This window comes from Mobula hypostoma, chromosome 1, assembly GCF_963921235.1.
Source record: "Mobula hypostoma chromosome 1, sMobHyp1.1, whole genome shotgun sequence".
Lineage (NCBI taxonomy): Eukaryota > Metazoa > Chordata > Chondrichthyes > Myliobatiformes > Myliobatidae > Mobula > Mobula hypostoma.
The window spans coordinates 139,185,854-139,205,762 of NC_086097.1; the positions used below are offsets into that span (position 1 = coordinate 139,185,854).

General features: G+C 44.3%; 1 protein-coding gene across 2 annotated transcripts in view; it reads right to left on the reverse strand.

Moving 5' to 3' along the window:
• nudcd1 (NudC domain containing 1) overlaps window positions 1-19,811 on the reverse strand; it is a 189,632-nt gene extending 169,821 nt beyond the window's left edge. The window contains exon 1 of one of the 2 annotated variants that reach the window (XM_063056793.1): window positions 19,644-19,811. In XM_063056793.1, the coding sequence (XP_062912863.1) occupies window positions 19,644-19,758 (115 nt within the window). In that variant the 5' untranslated portion in view covers window positions 19,759-19,811. The remainder of the gene's footprint in view (window positions 1-19,643) is intronic. The other variant, XM_063056784.1, reaches the window with a different exon arrangement.
• Between the last annotated feature and the right edge of the window lie 98 nt (window positions 19,812-19,909).

The window sequence follows — 19,909 nt, forward strand, 5'->3', positions numbered from 1 at the left end:
AGCCCCAGAGCTGGTCACAGTCTCACTATCCTGGCTGCTGCTGCTGTGATCTGATCTCCCCCCAGAAGCATCCAAAGAGGTGTACGTACTGGTTACTGACAGGAATGGCCACAGAGGAACCCTGTACTGACTTTTTAATCTCCTTACCTCCCCTAAGTGTACAGTCCGAAGCCTGTACTCTGGCTGTGACCACCTTCTCAAAAGTTCCCTCTGTAACATCTTCAGCCTCCCAAATGATTGAGTACATCCAACTCCAGCTCAAACTTCTTGACCTGATTAGTCAAGTGCACTTCCCGCAGATGTAGTCATCAGGGAAACAACCAGGGATCCTGAATTCCCACATTAAACTGGAGGAGCATGGATTTCCTCGGGGTTCTCAGGTCCCTCCCCACAGTCCAAAGACATACAGGATAGGGTCCCGGACTGTGTTGGTCGTTGACTGTGTACTTCATTGTATGTTTTGATGTACATGTAATAAATCTGAATCTGGATTGTAATGCATTTGACAAGATCCTACATGGGAGGCTCATCGGCAAGACAGAGATGCATAGTGACGTGGCTGTTTGGATTAAAAGATGGAGGGTAGTGGTCGATAGTGCTTAGTTTTGCCAGAAGACCATGACTGGCTGTGTTCTGCAAGGATTATACTGGGTGGGACCTCTGTTGTTTATGATAAATATAAATAACTTGGATGAAAACATGGCTGTGTGGAATATTAAGCTTGCAGACAATACAGAGATTGCTGGTACTACACACAGTGTAAGGACTGCCAAAGTATACAGCAGGATATAGATGTATTACAGATATTGCCAAAGAAATGGCACATGGCGTATAATCCATCCAAATGTGAATTCCTACACTTTTGGAACACCAAATATAAAGGGACAGCACACAGTTTAAGGCACAACCCTGAAGTGAATTGACTTTATTTCTTACATCCTTCACATACGTGACGAGTAAAAATCTTTACGTTACATCTCCATCTAAATGTGCAATCATAGCAATAATAGTTTATAATAAATAGAACAGTCAATGTAATATAGAGTACACTCAAATTAGCATGAGTTCATCAGTTGATGGCCTGGTGAAGAAGCTGTCCTGGAGCCTGTTGGTCCTGGCTTTTATGCTGCGGTACCGCTTACCAGATGGTAGCAGCTGGAATAGATTGTGGTTGGGATGGTTTGGGTCCCCAACAATCCTACAGGCCCTTTTTACACACCTGTCCTTGTAAGTGTCCTGAATCATGGGAAGTTCACAACTATAGTACTTAAGGAAGTAGCCCAAGAAATAGTGGACGCATTAGTGGTAATTTTCAAAACTCTTTCGATTCTGGATTAGTTGCTGAGGATTGGAGGGTGGCTAATGTAACCCCACTTTTTAAAAAAGGAGGGAGAGAGAAACTGGGGAATTATAGACCGGTAAGCCTGACATTGGTGGTGGGGAAAATGCTAGAGTCAGTTATCAAAGATGTGATAACAGCATATTTGGAAAGCGGTGAAATCATCGGACAAAGTCAGCATGGATTTGTGAAAGGAAAATCATGTCTGACGAATCTCATAGAATTTTTGAGGATGTAACTAGTAGAGTGGATAGGGGAGAACCAGTGGATGTGGTATATTTGAATTTTCAAAAGGCTTTTGACAAGGTCCCACACAACAGATTAGTGTTCAAACTTAAAGTACATGGTATTGGGAGTATCGTATTGATGTGGATAGAGAATTGGTTGGCAGACAGGAAGCAAAGAGTGGGAATAAACTGGACCTTTTCAGAATGGCAGGCAGTGACTAGTGGGGTACCGCAAGGCTCAGTGCTGGGACCCCAGCTGTTTACAATATATAGTAATGACTTAGACGAGGGAATTAAATGCAGCATCTCCAAGTTTGCAGATGACACGAAGCTGGGTGGCAGTGTTAGCTGTGAGGGGGATGCTAAGAGGATGCAGGGTGACTTGGATAGGTTAGGTGAGTGGGCAAATTCATGGCAGATGCAATTTAATAAATGTGAGGTTATCCACTTTGGTGGCAAGAACAGGAAAACAGATTATTATCTGAATGGTGGCCGATTAGGAAAAGGGGAGGTGCAACGAGACCTGGGTGTCATTGTACACCAGTCATTGAAGGTGGGCATGCAGCTACAGCAGGCGGTGAAAAAGGCGAATGGTATGCTGGCATTCATAGCAAGAGGATTCGAGTACAAGAGCAGGGAGGTACTACTGCAGTTATACAAAGCCTTGGTGAGACCACACGTAAAGTATTGTATGCAGTTTTGGTCCCCTAATCTGAGGAAAGACATTTTTGCCATAAAGGGGGTACAAAGAAGGTTCACCAGATTGATTCCTGAGATGGCAGGACTTTCATATGATGAAAGACTGGATGAACTAGGCTTATATTCGATGGAATTTAGAAGACTGAGGGGGGATCTGATTGAAACGTATAAAATTCTAAAGGGATTGGACAGGCAAGATGCAGGAAGATTGTTCCCGATGTTGGGGGAAGTCCAGAACGAGGGGTCACAGTTTGAGGATAAAGGAGAAGCCTTTTAGGACCGAGATGAGAAAAAACTACTTCACACAGAGAGTGGTGAATCTGTGGAATTCTCTGCCACAGGAAACAGTTGAGGCCAGTTCATTGGCTATATTTAAGAGGGAGTTAGATAAGGCCCTTGTGGCTAAAGGGATCAGGGGGTATGTGGGGGGAAGGCAGGTACAGGGTTCTGAGTTAGATGATCAGCCATGATCGTACTGAATGGTGGTGCAGGCTCAAAGGGCCAAATGGCCTACTTCTGCACCTACTTTCTATGTTTCTGTTTCTACAGATACGCTGGACTGTCCTCACTACTCTCTGCAGAGTCCTGCGATTAAAGGAGGTACAGTTCCCATACCAGGCAGTGATGCAGCCAGTCAGGATGCTCTCAATTGTGCCCCTGCAGAAAGTTCTTAGGATTTGGGCACCCATACCAAACTTCTTCAACTGTCTGAGGTGAAAGAGGCGCTGTTGTGCCTTTTTCACCACACAGCTGGTTTGTACAGGCCACGTGAGGTCCTCAGTGATATGGATGCCGAGGAACTTAAAGCCGTTCACCTTCTCAACCCCAGACCCATTGATGTCAATAGGGGTTAGCCCATCTCCATTCCTCCTGTAATCCATAACCAGCTCCTTTGTTTTTGTGACATTGAGGGAGAGGTTGTTTTTTTGATACCACTGTGTCAGAGAAATGACTTCTTCCCTGTAGGCCACCTCATTATTGTTTGAGATAAGGCCAATCAATGTAGCAAATTTAATTAGATTAGAGCTGTGGGTGGTGACAGTCATGGGTATACAGAGAGTAAAGGAGGGGACTCAGTACGCAGCCCTGAGGGGCTCCTGTATTGAGAGTCAGCGGTTGGAGGTGAGGGAGCCCACTCTTACAACCTGCTGGCGATCCAACAGGAAGTCCAGGATCCAGCTGCACAAGGTAGGGTCAAGGCCGAGGTCTCTGAGCTTCTTGTCGAGCCTGGATGGAACTACGGTGTTGAATGCTGAACTGTAGTCCAAGAACAGCATTCTCACATAAGCATCCTCCTTCTCCATATGTGTAAGGATGGCATGTAGAGCAGTGGGTAGTGCGTAATCTGTCGACTGGTTGTGTCAGCAGGTGAATTGTTTGGGGTCCAGTTTGGGTGGTAGCAAGCTGCAGATGTAATCCTTGACCAGCCTCTCAAAGCATTTGCTTATTATTGAGGTGAGTGTGACAGGGCGCCAGTCGTTCAGGCAAGTTACCTGGGTCTTTTTTGGTACAGGGACAATGGTGGATAATTTGAAGCAGGAGGGCACTCTACACTGGGAGAGGGAAAAGATTAAAAATGTCTGTAAACACACCTGCCAGTTGTGCTGCACACATCCTAAGTACTCGCCCTGGGATGGTTGTATAGAGGCTTGTCCGAGTCCATAGCTTCCTGAAAGTGACTGCACAAGTTGATAGGGTAGGTAAGGAACGTGTGTGGCATGCTTGCCATCATTAGTCCAAGACTCCGGAAGTTATGTTGCAGCTTTATAAAATACTGGTCAACCCATCATAGGTAGGATGTCGAGGCTCTGTAGAGATTGTAGAAGAGGTACACCAGGCAGCTTAGATTAGCGGCCATTTGCTACAAGGAGAGATTAAACAAACTTGGATTGTTTACTCTTGAGTGGTGGAAGCTGAGTGGAGACCTGATAGAACCTTCAAGATTATGAGAGGCACATACAGAAAAATATCCAACATCTCCCCCATAGGTCAAAACATCTAATACTAAAGAACCTGCATTTCTGGTGAAAGGGTGCAAGTTCAACACAGACCCAGAGTGGTGAGTTCCTGGATTACACTTCCAGGGTTGCTAGTAGAGGCAAATACGATAGAGGCATTTAACAGTCTCTTATACAGGTACATCGATGAATCTTGTATCGGCAGACTGGACTAGTTCAGATAGGCATTTAATTAGTTTGGTAGAACATCACATTCCAAAGAACCTCTTCCTGTGATGTACTATTCTATGTTGTAAACTAACAAGAAAACTTGTTTACATTATCTCCAATAGTCAACCTATTGTAAACCTGGAAATGTATTTGCAGTATACCATATCACAGATTCTAAAATATAAAACTGGCAAAGAAGTTTTGCTCAAAATATACTATTGAGTTCTGCAAATTGATAACTGTTTTCCAAGGTCATTGACATTCAGATTCAAATTTATCACATGTAAATCAAAACATACAGTGAAATGTGTCATGTGCATAAACAACCAACACACCCAAGGATGTGCTGGGGACAGCCCACAAGTGTCATCACACATTTAAGCACCAACATTGCATGCTAACAACACCGAACATACAAAGCAAGAAAGTAATGACGGCCAAATAAACACCATTACTCCCTCTTACCCACCCACCTTCACACATACACAGTCCCACAGTTTTTAATTAAGTCAGTGACAACTGTGGCATACTCATTCAGGCTTGAAGATGACTTCCTGAACACAGTCCAGCCCACCAATTCAAAGCAGTCCTGTAAGCACTGCAGTGCTTCCCTGGTCCATTCTTTCTTAGTCCTCACTACTGGTGCTGCAGTCTTCAGTCTCTGCCTATACTCAGGGTGTAGAAGTACAGCCAGGTGATTAGACTTAGCAAAGTGAGGGCATGGGATAGCACAGTAGGCATCTTAGTGGGGTCTTAGTGTAACATTGTTATGTGTGTTATTTCCTCTGGTACTACAGGTGATGTTGATAATAATTATTTAGCGACTCTATCAAGCTGGAGGTCTTTTCCGAGAAGACATGAAGAATGAACAATTGCACCAGAGAGGCCACTGCGTCCAATGGTGCTGCCATCTTATCAGAACTGTCCTCTACCTTCAATCAAACATAGTTACAATAAAAATTTAAATAAAATAGCCCAAGTCCCTGAGGGTCACAGCCTGCAGATTGATGATGGATGAATGTTGTCCTGGAGCCAAGCTTCTGCACAAACAGCCTGCAACAGTTCCTCATGTTGTGCAGTCCAGCCACAATCTAATGCAACTCAGTTTGATTCATTCTTGATTCATTCTTTCTTCCACTGAATGTACACTGCAGGGTAGCACTGAAGGGTAGCCTCCAACCCAATGCAGAATCCAGCTGCTCCTTCCTCGGCGGCCACAACAGGCAGCTCTGAGGCATGAATGCAACCTGGTCTACACCACAACCAAAGCCACACAGCTCCGCTGCTGACTGTCTCACCAATGAACCGGTATTCTACATTACCAACGTCCAACAGGTTCTTGCGATCACAGCAGGCACATCCAAGACAATTACCCACACATACAGCACCTATGACACCTTCTCCCTGGGTGGCTGAAGCAGTCTGTAACATGGCGCGCAAAAAGTCCAGGTTCACCACTATCCAGCAAGTCGCCAGTGGGATAAACCTGCGATACTTGATATTCCTGATAACCAGCAGTGTCTTGTGATCAAGAAAAAGACAAAGGATGAACAATTGCATCTTCGGTTGGACCCAGAGAGGCACTGCGTCGAGACTGCCTCCATCTTATCGGAATTGTTCTCTACCTTCGAGCTTCAATCTAGAACTCCGTTTGTCCCCAGGGCTTCGATCTGAACTTCTGTTCAACCTTCGGGCTTTGACCTTCAGTATTGACCCAGGAATCAATGATGCCGGCTCAGAGCCTGTGCACGCTTGAGTTTAGAAGAGTGAGGGGTATCTGATGGAAAACTACCAAATATTGAAAGGCCTAGATCGAACAGACATGGGAGGATGTTTCCAATAGTGGAGAAGTCTAGGACCAGAGAGCAAAGCCTCAGAATTTCAGGACGTCCATTTAGAACAGAAATGATGAGGAATTTCTATAGTCAGACGGTGGTGAACCTATGGAATTCATTGGCTACAGATAGCTGTGTAGGCCAATCATTGGGTATATTTAAAGCAGAGGCTGATAGGTTCTTGATTAGTAAGGATGTCAAAGGTTTCAAAGGTTACAGGGAGAAGGCAGGAAAGTGGAGTTGAGAGGGAAAATAAATCTGCCATAATGGAACTGCAGAGCAGATTCTGCTCCTACGCCTTATGGTTTTATGAGTACCCTGGATGAGGACCAGAATTCCAGACCTCAAATTCCAGACTCACCAAATGATGGGGCCCTGAAAGCTAGCCCTTGAATTCCAGTCCCGCCAATGACGACACCCAAAAAGACCCGACATCCAACCACACCAGTGCCACTGGCCTTCAAACGTAGAGCAGAGGCTTAGACTCCGGCCTGTCCCCCAGTTCCCCCACATCTCTATCCTTAAGCCCTAACCTGACCCCTAACTCCCCTGTATGTCACAAAAACCATCTCTACGATTCTAAAAGCCAACCCAAAAGAAACTAAGGCTAAGCCACAACCGCAATGGAGACTGCAGCTTGGCGCCATCATGACTACATAATCTCTGTTTATAAATCAGCAATTAAAATGGAATACCTACACAAGGAAATTAATGACTAGCCTTAAGTTAGCATGCAAGCTGCACAAAGATGACATGGAACAAACAATTAAGTTATAATGGTCCACACTACCATTTATATTCTGGTTGCGTGAAGCTATCAAATGGTTCTTGATGAGAGTGATGATGACAGTGGACATGGTAGCAATAATGTGTAGTAGTTTAGGGAATTAAAGGTTTTTAAGACAAGTGGAAGTGGAGCAACTCAGACAGCTGCTTTACTGTAGTTGGTTTTGAGATTCTTGAGTGACATTGAGCACTTATCCAAGTGACTGGAGAGCTTCCATTACACTCCTAATTTATATCCACTTTATAAATGGTGGAAACGTTTGGTAAATTCATTAAAAACTAAGTTTCCCACTGCTACATACACAGTATTTAGTTTTTTGTGAAAATGAAAAAGCAGATGCTGAAAATCCAAAATATAAACAAAAAACTGCAGAAACACTGAGCTAGTCGGGCAGCATCTGAGGAAAAAGAGATAACGTTTCAGGCTTGGGAGTCTATATCAGAAGTGAAAGGAAAGTAAAATGGCCTTAGACCTGAAACATCAACTGCTTCACAATTAACAGATGCTGATTGACTGTTGAGTTTTTATAAACATTGTCTATTTCATCTGGTTCATTTGAATCTGAGTTTGATGGTGCCCATCCGTAATGTTCATAGCAATTTTAATTAATTTAAAGCTTGCTGATTAGATTTTCTCATTACACAGCCATCGTGTGTGGAATCCGTCAGTCATAGTGACATAAAACACTGCAACACAGAAAGAGGCCCTTTAGCCCATCTAGTCTCTGCCTAGTCCCATCGACCAGCACCCGGATAATCCCCTCCATACCACTCCCATCCATATACCTATCCAAATGTCTCTTAAATGTTGAAATTGACCCCGCATCTACCACTTCTGCAGGCAGCTCATTCCACACTTTCACCACCCTAAGTGAAGAAGTTTCCCCTCATGTTCCTCTTAAATATTTCACCTTTCACACTTAATCCATAACATCTAGCTGTAGTCTCACTCAGCTTCTCATAATTCTGTATATCAAATCTCCCCTCAATCTTCTATAGGGAATAAAGTAGGGAATAAAGTCTAACCTGTTCAACCTTCCCCTATAGACACGGTCACACCCTTGTAAATTTTCTCTGCACTCCTTTTTCAATCTTATTTACATCTTTCTTCAGGTAGGTGATCAAAACTGGACACAATACTCCAAATTAGGCCTCACCAGCATCTTCTACAATTTCAACACAACATCCTAACTCCTGTACTCAATACATTGATTTATGAAGGCTAATGTACCAGGTTTTCTTTATGACTGTCTGCCTGTGGTGCTACTTTCAAGGAATTATGGACCTGTATTCCTAAATCCCTCTGACATAGCGCACTCCTCAGTGCCCTACTCTTCACTGTGTAAGACATACCCTGGTTGTTCCTACCCAAAGTACAACACCTCATACTTGCCTGTATTAAATTCCATTTGCCATTTTTCAGTCCATTTTTCTAGCTGGTCCAGATCCCTCTGCAAGCTCTGATAGTCTTCTTCACTGTCCACTACACCCCCAATCTTGATGTCATCCACAAACTTGCTGATGCAGTTAACCACGTTATCATGCAGCTTGTTGATCATAAACGACAAACAACAACGGACCCAACACTGATACCTGCAGCACACCGTGAGTCACAGGCCTCCAACGTTTAATCCAATTTACTACCTCATCTTCCATGCCAAGCAACTGATACTACTTGACAAACTCACATGTAGGGCCTGTTAAAGGCCTTGCTAAAGTCCATATACAAAACAACCACTGCCTTGCCTTCATCAACTTTCCTTTTTTTTTTGGTGCCTGCATGCATGTGCGATGTTGGCGGGACGATGTCTTTTTCATGCCTTTACAAGGCGCAGAGTGAGTGAGAGAGAGAGACTGTGTGGTGCGCCACTCCTCACGCAGACATTTCGCAGTATTTTTCCCTTTTATTTTACAAGGTCGAGTTGCACTCTCAACACGCAACCCGGCACGGATGGAAAGTGTACTCGGGAGCAGACCCGGCTGGGTTCGAACCCGGGAACCTCTGTTCCAGAGTCCGGCACTGATGCCATTGCGCCACCAGCCGGCCCATTAACTTTCCTATTATCTTCTTTGAAAAACTCTATAAAATTGGTTAGACACCACTTAACTTCGAATACCTTTCAATAATGTTCCCACTGCTGATGTCAGGCCCACAGGTCTACAATTTCCTGACTTGCTCTTAGAGCCCTTCTTAAACAATGGAATAACATTAGCTATCCTCCAATCATCCAGCACCTCACCCATGGTTAAGGATATTTTAAGTATCTCTGCTAGGGCTCCTGTAATTTCCGCACTAGCTTTCCACAGAGTCCAGGGGAACACCCTGTCAAGCCCTGGGATTTTATCCATTCTAATTTGCCTCAAGACAGCAACTACCTCCTCCTCTAATCTGTATAGTGTCCATGACCTTGCTGTTGCATTGCCTCACAGCTATAGACTCTGTGCCCATCTCCCCAGTAAATACAGATGAAAAAATCTATTTAAGATATTTCTCATCTCATTCGGCTCCGTGCATAGATAACTACTCTGATCTTCCGAGGATCAATTCCGTCCCTTGCTATCCTTTTTCTCCCAATATATCTGTAGAGGTCCTTAGTATTCTCCTTCACCTTGTCTGCTGGAACAAATTCGTGCATTCTTTTAGCCTTACTGATTTCCTTAAGTGTTATCTTGTATTTATTATACTCAAGTACTTCATTTGTTCCTACCCACCAAGACCTGTCTCCTTCTTTTCCTTAACCAGGGCCTCAGAATCCCTTGACAACCAAGGTTCCCTAACTTGTTACCCTTGCCTTAACTCTGACAGGAACATACAAACTCTGTACTCTCAAAATTTCACTTTTCAAGGCTTCCCAACTAACAAGTATACCATTGCTAGAAAACAACCTGTCCCAATCCACACTCGCCAGATCCTTTCTGATACCATCAAAATAGGACTTGCTCCAATTTAGAATTTCAACCCGAGGACCAGACCTATCCTTTTCCATAATTACCTTCAAGCTAATGATATTATGAGCACCAGATGCAAAGTGTTCCCCTACAAAAATTTTTGTCACCTTCCTTGTCTCATTTCCTTATAGAAGATCTAGTATCACACACTCTCTAGTTGGGATTTCTGTATGCTGATTAAGGAAATTTCCTGAACACATTCGACAAACTCTTTCTCATCCAGCCGTTATACAGTTAATATGTGAAAGGTTAAGATCACCTATCATAAGTGTATGTTTCTTGCAACAGTCTGCTATCTCTACAAGTTTGCTCCTTTAAATCCCATGCGCTGTTGGGTGGTCTATAATATAATTGCATTACCTTTCATATTACTCAATTCTCCCCATAAAGTCTCACTAAACGAGCTCTCCAGTCTGTCCTGACTGAGCACTGCCATGATACTTTCCCTGACTAGTAATGCCACACCTCTGCCTTTAATCTGTCCCACTCTATCATGTCTATAACACCCAACCCCAGAACATTGAGCTGCCAGTCTGCTCCTCCTGCAATCAAGTCTCACTAATGCCTTAAGCTCAGCCACCAACTACAATACACCTAGCACTGAAATACTTGCAGCTCGGAGCATTATTCCCGCCATGCTCAACGTTTTGATTCCTGATTTGTATGTAGGCTTAGCAACATGCTTCTCCACTATCTGTTCTGGCACTCTGTTTCGCATTTCCCTGCAACTCCAGTTTAAAGCCCCAGCCCCCGTGCATCACAGCAAACCTTCCCACTGGGATATTAATCCCCTTCCAGTTCAGGTACAAAATGTCCCTTCTATACAGGTCCCATCTTCCCTGGAAGACAGCCCAATGATCCAAAATTCTGAAACCCTTCCTCCTACACCCAACTGCTTTGCCACATGTTAAACTGTAAGATCTTCCAATTGCTGGCCTCACTAACACATAGCAGGGATAGCAATCCTGAGATCACAACCAAGGAGGTCCTGTTCTTTAACTTAGCATCTAACTCTCTGAACTCACTTTGCAGGACCTCATCACCCATCCCACCCATGTCACTGGTACAAACATAGATCACAATCTTGGCTGCTCACCCTCCCATTTAAGAATGCTGTGGACATGATCCAAGATGTCCCTGACCCTGGCAACCAGGAAACAACAAGCCATCAGGGAATCTTGATTTTGTCCACAGAACTTCCTTTCTGGTCCCTGAACCAACAAATCCCCTATCATTACAGTTATCCTTCCCTACTGAGCTTCAAAACCAGACTCAGGGCCAGAAACCTGACCTCTGTGTCTTTCCCCCGCTAGGTCGTCCTCCTCCACCCCCAACAGTATCCAAAGTGGTATACCTGTTGTTAAGGAGTACAGCCACAGGGATGCTCTGCACTGGCTGCCTATCCCCTTTCCTCCTCCTGACGGTCACCCAGTTGTATGTGTCCTGTACCTGGGGTGTACCTACTTTCCTGTATATCGTGTCTATTAACCCTCAGTTTCCCAAATGATTTAGGATTCATCCGGTTCCAGCTCCAACTCCTTAAGAGGCCTGTTAGAAACTGCAGCTGGATTGCCTTCTTGCAGGTATAGTCGTCAGGGACCCTGCCTTCCCACGTCCTGCAAGAGAAGTATTTTATTATCCTGTCTAGCAACCCCACTGCTCCAAATGTGCAATAAGAAAGAAAGAAAATAAGTAACAAAAAATCTATCTACACCTATGCCTCTCCTTGATCAGCCAAACCCTCAACTCCCCAGTCCAACACTAGCCCACTCAAACAATGACTGCTCCACTTACACCTAACTTAATTTTATTAGTCCCTGCCAAATGCCTAAATACATGCAATCCAATCTCTCCTCAGAAACTGTGGTGCACAAATAGTGCCAACAGCCTCTGCTCACTTCTTTTAAATTTCTCACCCTCTACATAATCCAGTGTCGCCTCAGGACTGTGGCGTGCAGTAAGTGCTGACTGCCCCCACTTGCTTCTTTTGCACTCTATCGCCCTTTATGCAATCTGGTGTCTCCTTGGGGCTGTGGCACAAAAGGTGCTGCCTGGCCCCACTCATTTCTTTTAAACTCTCCATCTATGCAATCCGGTGTCTCCTCAGGACTGTCACTTGGGATATTATCATCAATTTACTGGACCTTGTCTATATCTTGCTGCATAGGAGACATTCAAGACTTTCGAAATGGTTAGGCAGCAAATAGGAGATAGTTACTTCCTTCTGATCAAGTCAATGAAAAGGAGTCATAGAGCCATAGCACAGAAAAATGCCTCTTTGTCCAACTCATCCATATCGACTCCAATGTTTGAGTATGCCAACCCCATTTGTCTGTATTAGATCAATTATCTCCCAACTCCTTTCCAAGTACCCGTTCAAATGGTTTTTACACCATTGTAATTTTATCTGATTTTGAGATTAGCTTTATTTGTCACATGCACATCAAAACATACAGTGAAATGCATTGTTTTGATTCAATGACCAACACCATCCAAGGATTTTGCTGGGCACAGCCCACAAGTGAAATTGCGCTTTCGACACCTATATAGCATGCCCACAATTCACGAACACTAATTGTACATTTTTGGAATGTGGGAGGAAACCAGAGCACCTGGAGGAAATCCACAAGGTGACAGGGAGAACGTATACTCCTTACAGAGTGGCCAGAATCAAACCCTGATCAGTGATTGCTGGTGCCGTAAAGTCATTGAACTAACTGCTACACTACCATGCCTTTACCACCTGTGATGGCAGCTCATTAAATTTAAAATCATCAGGATTTGAAGAGAATTCAAAATAAATTTCTTAATGCAACACACACAAAATGCTGGTGGAACGCAGCAGGGCAGGCAGCATCCATAGGAAGAAGCACAGTCGACGTTTCAGGCCGAGACCCTTCTTCAATCCTGATGAAGGGTGTTACATGCTCAAGGAGATTTGGTTTTTTTTGTGAGAATGCTGTAATGGTCTTTTGGAGGTCAGCTGATGTGATTTTCCCGCCGATGTGAGGTCACGTGATGACATGTGCCCCGTGACTATATAAGGGTCGACTCAGGTGACGCAGTAGGGTTTCTGAGTTTGTAGATTTCCCGGTAGAACGTGTTGTGCCTCTGGTTCTGTTGCGAGTTTGGTTTCGTGACGGTTTCATTTTTAAAACGGAAGGTGCGTTCTCTTACAAGATTTGTATTATTGAACTGGAAATTTGTGGCTGGAAGTGCCAATTCACTCAACTCCAAACAGTTTTGAAGGGAGAGTGAAGAATTCATCAAAGTGAAGGATCGAGAGGAGTCGGCATCGGTTGGCAGTTTAATAACGGATTGACCTTATTGAGTCTTCGTTGAAGAGAAGCTGCATTGAAATAACTCTTGCAATAAAGCAATGAGTTCATGCACCAAAAGGCTCTCTCTCTAAACAATTTAAGGTCAGTTGATTTAAACTGTTTATTTTCGGCATCGGGAATCCTGTGGACAGAACCAGTAGTAAAGGTGCGTCAGTGAAGAAATCGTTCTCCAGAGAAGTCTCTCCCAATTGAATGCGTAAAACTGTTGGACTTTTGAAGTTATCGCTTTAAGAACTGTATCTGACTGTATCGCTTTAAGAACTATTTTCGCATTTAACGCTTTAAGAACCAGAGCCGAGTGGAGTTGATGAACGGCTGCGTACCTGTTTAACCTCCAGTCAAAGTTTTCCTTTTTTTTCCCTTATCGTTTATATGTGTTTAATAAATGTTTGGTTGTTTTTATAAAACCTGTCTCGATTAATATTCATTGTTGCCAGTTACGTAACAAGGGTCTCAGCCTGAAACGTCGACTGTACTTCTTCCTATGGGTGCTGCATGCCCTGCTGTGTTCCACCAGCATTTTGTGTGTGTTGCTTGAATTTCCAGCATCTGCAGATTTCCCAATGTTTAAATTTTTTAATGCAGAGTTGATGATAAAGCTTGAAATATTTTCCACAAGTAATTCAAGTAGAGAATGACACAGGTATCACATAGATAAGTTCTCATAAATGGTCTGTTTTCTGCACCACAGTATATTATTGGTACAATAAATCAGGAGGCTGCCTCATAAGAAATGATCAGCAATGTTTGAAAAAGTCAACATAGATCAAGGATCAAGACCGGTACCATCATGACCATCGTTTTGGGGGATTTTAACCAGGTCAGCCTGACAAAGTCACTAAATAATTATCATCAAATATCACTTGTAGTACCAGAGGAAACAACACACTGGACCACTGTTACACCATCAAGAATGCCTACCGTGCTACTCCACGCCCCCACTTCGGAAAGTCTGATCACCTGGCTGTGCTTCTACTCCCTGAGTAGAGGCAGAGACTGAAGACTGCAGCACCAGTAGTGAGGACCAAGAAAGCAAGGGCAAGGGAAGCACAGAAGCGCTTACAGGACTGCTTTGAATCAGTGGACTGGACTTGTATTCAGGGAATCATCTTCAAATTCATTTGAATGTGTTCAGGGAATCTTTGCAGTTGTTACCGCCTTCATTAAAACCTGTGCGGATGAGTGTATGCCTACAAAAACTTGCTGTACATTTCCAAACCAAAAGCCATGGATAGACCAGGAGGTTCATCACCTGCTGAGGGCCAGATCTATGACAGTCTGGTGACTCAGGTCTGTACAAGAAAACCAGGTATGACTTGTTGAAGGCTATTTCAAGAGCGAGGGACAATTCCAAGCGAGGCTGAGGACAACTTCGGATGCACGTCAACTCTGGCAGGGTTTGCAGGACACTACTTCCTACCAAGCAAACCCAACAGCATGAATAGCAGCGATGCTCCACTACCAGACGAGCTCAACTCCGTCTACGCCCACTTTGAAAGGGAGAATATAACTACAGCTGTGAAGATCCCGACTTCACCCAGTAACCTTGCGATCTTTGTCTAGCAGGCCGATGTTAGGCTGTCTTTAAGGAGGGTGAACCCTCACAAGATGGCAGGCCCTGATGGAGTACCCAGTAAGGCTCTGAAAACTTGTGCTAACCAACTAATGGGAATATTCAAGGACATTTTCAACCTCTCATGCTATGGGCAGAAGTTCAAAATGGCAACAATTATATCAGTATATAAGAAGAGTAGTGTGAGCTGCCTTAATGACTATCACCCAGTAGCACTCACACCTCCGGTAATGAAATGCTTTGAGGGGTTGGTCATGGCTAGAATGAAGTCCTGCCTCAGCAAGGACCTGGACCCACTGCAATTTGCCAATCACAACAGATCTACGTCAGACTCATTCTCAATGGTTCTTCATTCACCTGGACAAATCAAACACCCACGTCAGGATGCCATTCATTGACTATAGCTCAGCATTTAACACCATCATTCCCACAGTCCTAATCGATAAGCTACAGAACCTGTAGATCATGTCTAACAAGCCTGATAGAGTTCTTTGAGGAGGTGACCAGGCATATAGATGAGGGTAGTGCAGTGGATGTGATCTATATGGATTTTAGTAAGGCATTTGACAAGGTTCCACATGGCAGGCTTATTCAGAAAGTCAGAAGGCGGGGGATCCAAGGAAGTTTGGCCAGGTGGATTCAGAATTGGCTTGCCTGCAGAAGGCAGAAGGTTGTGGTGGAGGGAGTACATTCAGATTGGAGGATTGTGACTAGTGGTGTCCCACAAAGATCTGTTCTGAGCCCTCTACTTTTCGTGATTTTTATTAATGACCTGGATGTGGGGATAGAAGGCTGGGTTGGCAAGTTTGCAGACAACACAAAGGTTGGTGGTGTTGTAGATAGTTTAGAGGATTGTCGAAGATTGCAGAGAGACATTGATAGGATGCAGAAGTGGGCTGAGAAGTGGCAGATGGAGTTCAACCCGGAAAGAAGTAAATGGAGGATACTTGGTAGTGTGGAGGAGCAGAGGGATCTGGAGGTACATGTCCTCAGATCCCTGAAAGTTGCCTCACAGGTGGATAGGGTAGTTAAGAAAGCTTATGGGGTGTTAGCTTTCATAAGTCGAGGGACAGAGTTTAAGAGTCGCGGGGTAATGATGCAGCTCTATAAAACTCTGGTTAGGCCACACTTGGAATACTGTGTCCAGTTCTGGTCACCTCACTATAGGAAGGATGTGGAAGCATTGGAAAGGGTACAGAGGAGATTTACCAGGATGTTGCCTGGTCTAGAGAGTATGCATTATGATCAGAGATTAAGGGAGCTAGGGCTTTACTCTTTGGAGAGAAGGAGGATGAGAGGAGACATGATAGAGGTGTACAAGATATTAAGAGGAATAGATAGAGTGGATAGCCAGCGCCTCTTCCCCGGGGCACCACTGCTCAATACAAGAGGACATGCCTTTAAGGTAAGAGGTGGGAAGTTCTAGGGAGATATTAGAGGAAGGTTTTTCACTCAGAGAGTGGTTGGTGCATGGAATGCACTGCCTGAGTCAGTGGTGGAGGCAGATTCACTAGTGAAATTTAAGAGACTACTAGACAGGTATATGGAGGAATTTAAGGTGGGTGGTTTATATGGGAGGCGGGGTTTGAGGGTCGGCACAACATTGTGGGCTGAAGGGCCTGTACTGTACTGTGCTGTACTATTCTATGTTCTATGTAACCTGGGCCTCTGAACCTCCTTCTGCAATTGGATCCTCGACTTCCTAACCAGAAGATCACAATCTGTACAGATTGGTGATAATATCTCCTCCTCGCAGACCATCAACACTGCGCAACCCAGACGGGTGTGTGTTTAGTCCAATGCTGTTCTCACTCTATACCCATAAATGTGTGGCTAGGTATAGCTCAAATGCCATCTATAAATTGGCTGATGATACAACCATTGTTGGTAGAATCTCAGATGGAGATGAAAGGTTTACAGAAGAGAGATACACCAGATAGCTGAGTAGTGTCACAGCAACAATCTTGCACTCGATGTCAGTAAGATGAAAGAGCTGATTGTGGACTTCCAGAAGGGTAAGACAAGGGAACATGAATCAATCCTCTTAGAGGGGTTGAAAGTGGAGTGAGCAATTTCAAGTTCCTGGGTGTCAAGATCTCTCAGGATCTAACCTGGTCCCAACATATTGATGCAGCTAGAAAGAAGGCAAGACAGCAGCTATATTTCATTTGGAGCTTGAGGAGAACTGATTTGTCAACTAAAACACTCGAATACATCTAAACATGTACAATGAAGATCATTCTGACAAGCTGCATCACTATCTCTGGTATGGGGAGGTTACTGCACCAGACTGTAAACTACAGAAAGTTGTAAAATTCATCAGCTCCACCTTGGATACCAGCCTTCATAGTATCCAAGATATCTCAGAAAGGCAACATCCATTATTAAGGGCCCCCATCGCCTAAGGCATGCCCTCTGGACATCAGGAAGGAGGTACAGAAGCTTGAAGGCACACACTCAGTGATTCAGGACAGCTTCTTCCCCTCTGCCACATGATTCCTAAATGAACACTGAACCCATGAGCACTACCTCACTTTTATTTATATATATTATTTGTCTTAGCACTATTTTAATCTATTCAATACACATATAATGTAATTGATACACTTAGTTATTTTCTTTTTTCCTTTCTATTTTCTCATGTATTGCATTGTACTGTCGTTACTAAATTAACAAATTTCAGGACACATGCTGGTGATAATAAACCTTTTTCTGATTCTGTGGGTTGCCTATTGAAACATGAAGAAAACACATAAAATAAATACATTTAGGATAAACTTGCATTCACTTTGCAATGCATCAGATCGCAAAGCACTTCCCAGTCAATTACTTAAGAGCAGCGGTCCCCAACACCATCCATGTCAGCGCGGGAAGGAGATCAACTCCTCAAGCTTGCAAATGACGGTGGGCTGAAAAGTATGTTTGACATCTCTGTCGGCATTCTGGATCAAAGTCAAGGCTAAGTATCCTAAGATAGCCACGAAAGCACTGAAAACGTTGCTTTCATTTCCAACATTTTTCTGCGAAGCGGAGTTTTCTGCAATGAATGCAACAAAAACTAAATTGCAGAATAGACTAGACATAAGGAACCCCCTTCGAGTATCGTTGTCTCCAATCACCCGTCGATAGGACCGTCTTGTTGCGGGGAAACAAGCCCAGGGCTCCCACTGATTCAGCGATATCGGTGCGTTGCAATGATTTTATATGTTCATACAGGGAAAATATGTGCTGTGTGTTTAATGTCCAAACGTTACTTAAAATGTTATGATGCTATTGACTTACTTATATAACCATATAACAATTACAGCATGGAAACAGGCCATCTCGGCCCTTCTAGTCCGTGCCGAACGCTTCTCTCACCTCGTCCCACCGACCTGCACTCAGCCCATAACCGTCTATTCCTTTCCTGTCCAGTTTAACTTTAAATGATAATATCGAACCTGCCTCTACCACTTCTACTGGAAGTTCATTCAACACTTACTTCAAGCTCCCCTGTCCTCCCCTGATAATTGACTTCTCACTATATTCATGTGAGGAAAATATGCGCTGTGTGTTTAATATTAAATTCGTTAGATAAACCCTTTTAGAAACGAAATTGAATGTATTAGCCACTTCTCACCTATATTCCGGTCGTACAATCCCGCACCCTCCAGCAGAATCGCCAAAAACGATTTGCAGGGCAAAAAAATCGGCAGGTACATGCATGGGCAGGTTGCACATGCGCACTGGTTCCCGCGCAAGGCTTCATGGTCATTGTAGTCTTTATCTAGATAAACACAACCTATTTGACTGCTACTCTTGTCCGTTGGCAACCCTACACCCGCCACCCGGGTCGGCCGGTCCGCAAGAATATTGGCAATATTAAACTGGTTCGCAGTGCAAAAAAGGTTGGGGACCCCTGCTTAAGAGGACTTGCTAAGTTTAAGCAAGCAAACTTGCAAAACTTGCTTGTTACATACACCCAGGGGGCAGAACCAAGGCGGTTTTTAACAATGTGTGGTTTCTTCTATTATTCGATCCGTTAAACAGAAGCCCCTTGTCTATCTACCGTGATGCAAACGACCCTGTACTCCACCTAGAACATAGAACAGTACAGGCCCTTCACTCCACGATGTTGTGCCAACTTCTCATACTACCTACTCCAAGATCAATCAATCTAACCCTTCCCTCCCACAAAGCTTTCATCCATGTGCGTATGTTAGACTCGTAAATCTCCCGAATTTATCTGCTTCTACTACCACCACTGGCAGTGCGTTCCATGCACACTTATCACTCCCTGTGTGTAAAAAAATAAACCTCTGACATTCCCCCTATCCTCCAGTCACCCTAAAATTATGTCCTCTCTTATTAGCTATAACCACAGTGGGAAAAAGACACTGGTTGTCCAATCCATCTTTATCATCGTACACCTTTATCAAATCACCTCTTATCCCAGCCGCTCCAAAGAGAAACACTCTAGCTGCCACAATCTTTCCAACATACAAGCCACACTGCACTTTCTCCACAGATGTTGCCGTCCCTGCTGAGTGTTTACAGCAATTTCCATGTCCATTTGGAGGAGTAAGGGGAGCGTACTCATAGCCGGCATTAGTGCAGAGGCGGCGCGGCCAGTCACCATGCTGCCGGTGGGATCCTTGACCCATCCCGCTGCACGGGGCAGAGGTGGGTGCTAGAGGGATCCAACTCCTGCCTGTGCGCAGCCGCCCGTAGCACGCCCAGGACTCACCGCCATCCAGCTCCACAGCGTAGGTGGGCAGCGGCTCCAGCGACAGCCGGTAACTGTCGAAGTTGGCGTCGATCAATCGCCTGTCCACACGGAGAGAGCAGTTCGCCGCCGCCATCGCGCTCCGTCATCACTCCCGCCCAGGCACATGCGCAAGGTAGAGGGTTTCCCGGGAGTTGTAGTTCCCAAAGAATACTCCGTTTATTTACTAACCACAAACCATTCCACTTATCTTAATGACGTATTATTGCATTTAAGATTATTTCTGC